The sequence below is a fragment of the Xenopus laevis genome, chromosome 1S (genome assembly GCF_017654675.1).
Source record: "Xenopus laevis strain J_2021 chromosome 1S, Xenopus_laevis_v10.1, whole genome shotgun sequence".
Taxonomy (NCBI): Eukaryota; Metazoa; Chordata; class Amphibia; order Anura; family Pipidae; genus Xenopus; species Xenopus laevis.
In genome coordinates, this window is record NC_054372.1 from 85,677,571 (window position 1) to 85,685,296 (window position 7,726).

General features: G+C 40.2%; 1 protein-coding gene across 1 annotated transcript; it reads left to right on the forward strand.

Moving 5' to 3' along the window:
• Positions 1-2,084: 2,084 nt before the first annotated feature.
• prdm8.S (PR domain containing 8 S homeolog) lies at positions 2,085-6,893 on the forward strand. The gene is made up of 4 exons (XM_018243550.2): positions 2,085-2,426; positions 3,734-3,964; positions 4,494-4,731; positions 4,953-6,893. The coding sequence occupies exons 2-4, from the start codon at positions 3,737-3,739 to the stop codon at positions 6,266-6,268; spliced, it is 1,782 nt and encodes a 593-aa protein (XP_018099039.1). The 5' UTR covers positions 2,085-2,426; positions 3,734-3,736; the 3' UTR covers positions 6,269-6,893.
• The last annotated feature ends 833 nt before the right edge of the window (positions 6,894-7,726 follow it).

Consider the following 7,726-nt stretch of genomic DNA (forward strand, 5'->3'; position numbering starts at 1 on the left):
AAATGTAATTGTTAATGTAAAAGAAGCATCCAAGATCTGTGGTAGGTCCCTGGAGAGAACCTTACATCGTTTTTTTTGGAAGACATTCATTGAAACGTCTATCCTTCAGGTCAGAAATGGGTTAAGTGCATTGAGCAGGTCACTCGCCTCCTATTTAACTCATTGTAAAAACTGCAGTCAGGGCTGGTTTGCAAGCTCAGTGGTTAGGCCGACGGCTTCTGCTTGTGCAGATAGTTTGCCAATTAGCCATATTCGGTGAGCACAAAACAGAAGAGAGAAGCCTTGTGAAACATACAAAAGATGGATTATTTTATCTGTATGCGCTGCCAGCGCTACTAATCTTCATCCACTTCCTCTCATCTTTGGCAACAAAGCACCTCCTTCCATTATTAAATGCACAAGAGTTTAATACAGTAGGACAACAAGTTTGTTTGGTTTTAATATGTACTGTATCTGGCTAAATGATCTCTAATTTATAATTTTATATAATAAAGTAAATTCAATTGGCCCGCTAAAATAACTAGATTTTGATTTCTCTCTGTTAAAAGTAGTACTTCTAAAGTAATACTGTCGATAGCTAGATGATAGATAAATAGATAGTCCTGATGGAAACCTGCAAGCACACGTGGGATCTTGAAGGAATATTATTTGTAAATTGAACAATATGCAGTATAATATTTAATAAACTAGATGCGAATTATCAGTAGGCTACTAGCCCAAAATGCTCTCATGCAGTTAAAGATTCTGTAAAATTCTACAGGTAGACGAGGCACTAAAATAAAGCAAGCTATAGGACTGTACTTTACAAACACCTTCCATGCATGCAGCACTAAGAAATCCTTCGTGAATGGGTCACTAACTCTGATTCTTGTCAATCCCTTAGATGTTGTGTTTCATTCTTCATGAATAAGTTCCACAAAGGCTTAAAAGCCATGCCTATAAACATATGTATTACATTGATTATGCAATTACCAGAGCCTTTCTGTTATTGATCCACAAGCTGTTCCATCAGGCTAGAATGTGAGAGTACTGTGTAGATCAACAACTGCATGGGAGCAGATAGGACGTATCTCTAGCCAGATTTTAACAGTTTGTCCTTATAATGACTATATAACTGCTTACTACGACTTGTTGATAAATATAGGTATACACAGTTGTGGAAATCGTCAAGAAAGGTGACACTCGCATTTACAGTATATTCTAAGCCGGACCAAAACTATCAGTACTTCCAAGTGGGCAGTTAATTCAGGAACAGTTCTGCCTGGCATACTGCCATCCTGCTTTTTGCTAATGGGTCACCAGGTAATAACCAAAGACTTGAGGGCAACAATGCATATCCCAAAGGACTACATTTGAGTCTTATTGCTACATGAAAAATAAATAGGCTAACTATAATGGCTAGTTTCCATTACAGAGCGGAGGTCTGGACATTATTAACACAGGATTACACTTAAGGAAACTGTACTCATCTGTACACTCATCTGGTACATGTGTACTTCTGAAAGTGAGGACTATATGGGTAAAATATTCTTTATGTAACTAAGATATTCCCCAGAGAGGCTGAGCCATTAAACACTTGAGCAATTAAATGCTACAGTTGTTACTGAAATAACCCACTTTTTAAGGACATGTTAAGGTTCGTTTAACAACAGATCATAATTCATCAGGCAAATGTTAAATATATTGTCACTTAATGAAAGGAATTTATATTAAATAAGGCATATCCAGTAAAGAAGTCTTTAAAATAATACACGAAGCTCTGAGAACAGAAAACACAAACATTTATTCCCCACATTTTATGTAACTGGAGTGTTTACAAAATGTCGAGTATTTTAAATTTGAACTTGACCATGTTTACAGGAAATTGTATTTAATACATTTTGTGAAACATCTCGCTGCCCTTCTACGATCTCATGGACCCTGATTTGTACTTAAAAAAGGAGAATAACCTATCCTTGGGGATCATTTCCTACCAACCTGGGTTACAGGGAGGGGGTACCCAACAACTCATGCCTCCTGCTGTAGCCCAGGGCTAGAGGCTGCGGGATTGCTGCTCGGGATGGGAAGAGTTAAAGGGAGGGGAGGTGGGCTGTCATGCGTCATTGAGCAGATTATGTGCTGCAAACAAAAAGTGAGTGTCTGTGTGCCAGTCAGTCACTGCATCGGGTCCATCTGTACAAACCCTTGTCTTCCTCTTTTTTTTCGTTCATTCGCTTTTCGTTTTCTGTTCCTGATTGTGTTTACTCCTTCCTGCCCCCTCCCATTCATCTGCCTTTGCAATCTCTCCATCTACAAAGAGCAGGCAAAACGACAGCAACATCATCCTGCCTCATCATGGAAATACAGTGACACAATACAAGGGATCTCAAGAAAAGAAAGGGCACCCCGCTTCTCCGGGTCTACCATCTGATTAGTCACAGATTCTGGTAAGTGCAAATGCAAGCTTCTACCATCGCATCCATCCAGTCTTACAGGGGTTTATATAAAGAGTGCAGATGAAGAGCAGTTGGTTATGCCGAAACATGGTCCTCCTTCAGACAGGAACAATAACTGGGGGGCTGCTGCAAGCATTGGACAACCGAACTGTCTAGTTATAGTTAGTCAGCCTCAACCACTCGCAGAGCTTTGTTAGTCACGTCGATTACTTTCTTAGGATAAAGGCTTCAGACAGAAAGACTGAAATTGTGAATTTGTAAAAGCGCCATTCCCATCAGCCACACCAACCCTAAATTGTGTATAGATAGTTGATGATGATGAAGATAGATAGATGATGATGATAGATAGATAGATAGATAGATAGATAGATAGATAGATAGATAGATAGATAGATAGATAGAAGATGGATAGATAGATGATAGAAGATAGATAGAGAGAGAGAGAGAGAGAGAGATGTTTTTCATTGACACATTTAAATTTTAAATATTATCTAAAGCATCTTTTAACTACAATATCTGTTGCAAAAACTCCCAGCAAATTAAATACACTACTATGTCACCAGTTAGCCCCTATTCCAATAAATGAGTAGTACTTGGAAACACACACAGGCTCATGTTTGACTCAGGCAGGTCATCGCCTTGTCTTAGTAGAATGTGTAACGATTTACCTGCTCGACAGTCACAACTGACTGAACCCGTCTCTGATTATGACAAGTAAGTAAATGGGACATAGCCTCGCCCATAAATAAGCGTGTCGAGGTAAAAATAATTACCTCTGCTTGCTGCCTTTAATTAAAGTCTCTGAGGGAAAGAGCTGGATTATGGTAATGAGCAGACATACGTTCCCTCTTGTTGACTAGAGCTAAAGGTTCGCTGACATGAAATCAGTGACATTGACAGTTCACTTGAAATGCATTCGCTATGCTTTTCTGTCAAGCAGCGCAGAGTCGCTGGCTAGCTGCAGATTTACTTCCCTGCGCTCAGTGCGATTCTGCTCCACGATTTTTTCTGTGTAATTTAATGTATTTCCAGAGTGACACGCAACTGTTTTATGGCAGCAATATTGGCCGCTGAACGTGGCATCATAGTACAGTGTATAGGTTTACAGTACAGTATCCAGAAGCTGCTGCTTTTACCTCATTATACCCAAAAATTCATCCGTTTTAGGGATAGGAATAAAGAAAAAATATTTAAAACGGTAAGATTTATAGGATGAATCGCGCCAGGCAGACGCAAAAATACCGTAGGAAGGCAGAATGTTAATTGAAATAACATTTTGACATCTTTCACTTTTTAAGGACATGTCAATCATGGAAGAAGCTGGCGTCCAGAAACCAGTTTGGGATGGAGATGCCAAAGCTGTTCAGCAATGCCTGACGGATATATTTACAAGTGTATATACCACCTGCGATATCCCTGAAAATGCTATTTTTGGACCCTGCGTGCTAAGCCACACTTCCCTATACGACAGCATCGCTTTCATCGCACTCAAGTCCACAGACAAGAGGACTGTACCCTACATATTCAGGGTAAGTCTTAACTTATGGCTTGTAGAAAAAGAAAAAGTCAAAAAGAAAAGAAAGAAAATAAGAAAGAATGCATTATCACACATGGTTTTGTTTAGTTTTAATGTGAAAATATTAACTTTGTATTAAAACGCATACCACAGGGTATAGCCACTATGGGTATATTACTATATTTAGTCATACTTTTTGTATACTGGACAAATGAACAGGCGGGGATAGATTTATGAAGATAAATGTGTTGCTGCTGACAGAATCTGGGTGCTACGTATGGATCGTTATGATAGATAGATACTTACATAGATAGATAGATGATAGATAGATAGATAGATAGATAGATAGATAGATAGATAGATAGATAGATAGATAGATACAGACAGACAGATATGGAGGACTGTCAGGTCGGGTCTGTGAGATTCAGTTGGTCAGCAGATTACTATTGGTTTTGATGGGGCACAACCTTCATAAAGCAGCAGTGAGCTTTTTGCTCCCCTAAGACCCTCTGACCCTTTTATTTCCCGTGTCCTTTGTGCAGGTGGACACTTCAGCCGCAAACGGCTCTTCTGAGGGATTAATGTGGCTCCGTCTGGTTCAGTCTGCAAGGAACAACGAAGAGCAGAATCTGGAAGCCTACATCAAAAACGGCCAGTTGTTTTATAGATCGCTGCGTAGGATTGCAAAGGACGAGGAACTCTTAGTTTGGTACGGAAAGGAACTGACTGACCTTCTCCTTCTGAGCCCCACCAGCAGCAGGACACCTGTAAAGAACACAGGTTAGTTTTATATTGAACTTTAAGCCGGATTAACCATGTGGGTTATAAATGTTATGCTATGTCATATAACCAATAACCTGTTTTTCGTGTAAACCACTAGTCGTCACTTTTAAATACAGACAGGGTGCGATTGCAAAGTGAAGGCAGATACAACAGAATAACCTCTTTCTAATATGTTTTACAGAAAACAATTGCCTTATTTATTGTATGTTTCTTTTCAGTCGTTCCATCTCAATCAGTCTGTCTGGAGTGCAACCAGAAGTTTCAGTTTGAATTCCCCTTTGTGGCTCACATAAGGTTCCGATGCCCCAAAAGACTCCAAGGCTCAGATTCCAATTTAGAACACGCATGCAAGGATAACAGGGAGTTGGAGCCTCGGAACACCATGTCAACCTCAGCCAAATACAACAAACTGACAGTCTATCAACCTCAAAAGGAAAACCACAAACCTACAACAGATTTTCACAATTTGGCAAGGGACATGGAAAATGTCAGGGGATCTTCCTCTTCCTTCGGTTCGATACCTACAAAGGCAAACTTGACACGGCAAGACCCAGATTCCATGCCTGATGGCCTTCATAGAGCCAAGAGGAAATATGAGGAACATCAAGACGAAAGCAGGTCGAAGAAGAGTGATGCTTCTGGTAGGTTATTGGACAGACCCATGACTTCCTCCAAAGAGGATTTAGTTTGTAGTCCTCAATCTTTCAGAACCAGCTCCTTTTATAATCTGGAGGAAAGTGGACAGTTATTTGCACCACCTAGTCCAGAAACCGGGGAAGCCAAAAGAAGCGCCTTTGTAGAGGTCAAAAAAGCCTCTAGGGGAGTAGAAGAGAGTAATCTTAACGCTGAGAATAAATCCATGTCCCCATCCCATTCCGGTAGTCCAAGTGAGCCCAAACGGTTGCAAGTGAGGCCAGAGAACCAGGCTGAGCAAAGCTCGCCTATGGCTAGTGCATTCAGCACCGTACCCCAGATGACAAACCTTGATCAGGAGCGAAAAAGCGCATTCTCCCAACCAACTAGAAGTGGCTTCAATCACATTTCACCTCTGCAGGTCATGGGTCAAAAAATAATATCCAGTGGAATCAATATAGATTGTCCAAGAGAAAACGTGGGTGCAGCTAGGCTCTTCCAACCTGATCCCCTGTCAGTGAAACTTCAGAGCCCGGAATTAAATGGCAACTGCACACTACAGGGTAGCTTGCCCAAACAAAGTCCTTTCCTCTTTGCCACCACGTATTGGCCAAAAAGTTCCGCAGGTCCTCTCCAGCTGCAGCTGCCCTCAACACTCACCTTATTACCCCCTTCCTTCACTTCCCTCTGCTTACCTGCTCAAAACTGGTGTGCCAAATGTAATGCGTCCTTCAGAATGACCTCGGATTTGGTGTATCACATGAGGTCCCATCACAAAAAGGAATATTCCATGGAGCCTTTTGTAAAGAGAAGGAGGGAAGAGAAGCTAAAATGCCCCATATGCAACGAGTCCTTCAGAGAACGCCACCACCTGTCCAGGCATATGACCTCTCATAACTAGGTCTGTGTTATACCACAAGTGATGGACCTCGAAATACTCCCACAGTTTTGGGGCATGGGCTTTGAACTTAAATGTGAGGGTATTTCCTCCCTAAATGCACGCATTTTCACTTTCCAAAAGTACATTTTTAAAAATGTCATATATATATTGCAGCATATTGATGCATTTGTCATATCTTTTTACTTAAATTATTAAGCACTTATGGATTAGGTGTAACATCGATAATTGTATGTATTTTTTTTGTTATGATTTTTTTTTCCTATTTTGGATAACAAAGAATATATGGGTGGGCATAGTTCATTTGTGCATTTCCTGGCAACATTCGTGTTCCTACTAGATTAATATTAATATTATTATTACAGAGGACTGTCTAGTTATGGAGGAGATGCATGGACAATAATTACTGCATAAACATGGACTCCAAATAGAACCTCATCAATTTGTGTTTTCTATCAATGCAAAACCATGTTATATTGTGATAGTGAAATGAAGTATAATCCCCAATTCTTTCATTTTTTTCCTGTCCCACCATCCCCATTTGAAAAAAAAAGGGATTTATTACACTTTATAGCTTATCTAGGTATGTTGGATGCTTTGACAATAAATGACTTTATTTTCTGCAAAATGACTCGCTTGTTAAATAAAATGTATTTATGTACGAATGGAGCAAGGCAAACACTGCTGGGTCCCACTTATTAGCTCAGCTCTTTGATTGAATGATTGGGGATAGGTCGGGTTCCTTGACTGCATAGCTCCTGGCACTTTTTGGAACATTTATGTATGTCAAGCTACAGCTGATCCCATGACTTTAAACCTTCTGATTACGTGTCTCTTTCCATTTACAGCTAAGGGACATGTAGACACAACGGGGTTACCATTTTGCTGACCCTGATAATCTGATATATATATATACCTGTATATACATATTCAAACTAGAGATGTGCGGCCTGGGCACATACACTTTGTTTAGATAGTAAGATGAAATGCAATAAGGTAAATATGCTCACTGCAGCACTAAGTGATGGGCATTTAACTACGTATTGTCTACTGGACTAACAGAGCTAAACAGATTTGAATTATAAGGCTTAGTAGCTAGATGTCTATAGATGTATAGAAATGTATGTATTGATAACACCCGCAGAACGAAGATTATACAGAGCAAGTAGTTTGCTGACGCTAGTGACTGCTTATAATTAGTATATTGAGCAGGAATCGCCATCCTGTGACTTTTTGCTGGGTGTAAACTACAACCCCCAGAGACTCAACCAGCGGTTTGTCGCTATTTACAATTGGCTGGTGTTAAACCCCTAGGAGACAACTTGTGCCATGTATTTTCTTGAGTTTGTCACAGGATGGCGATTCCTACTCAATATACCATTACAAGTAGTCTCTACTAGTTCTAGAAAATATTCGTTGTCGAGTGAGCTATAAAACGCTCGGCGGAAAATAACTGCGTGC

Excerpts from the sequence above, each read along its gene's own strand:
- prdm8.S (XM_018243550.2), top strand. The coding sequence starts at position 3,737 with ATGTCAATCATGGAAGAAGCTGGCGTCCAGAAACCAGTTTGGGATGGA. Across the intron at positions 3,965-4,493 it reads CTGTACCCTACATATTCAGG|GTGGACACTTCAGCCGCAAA; the intron begins GTAAGTCTTAAC and ends TCCTTTGTGCAG. Across the intron at positions 4,732-4,952 it reads GACACCTGTAAAGAACACAG|TCGTTCCATCTCAATCAGTC; the intron begins GTTAGTTTTATA and ends GTTTCTTTTCAG.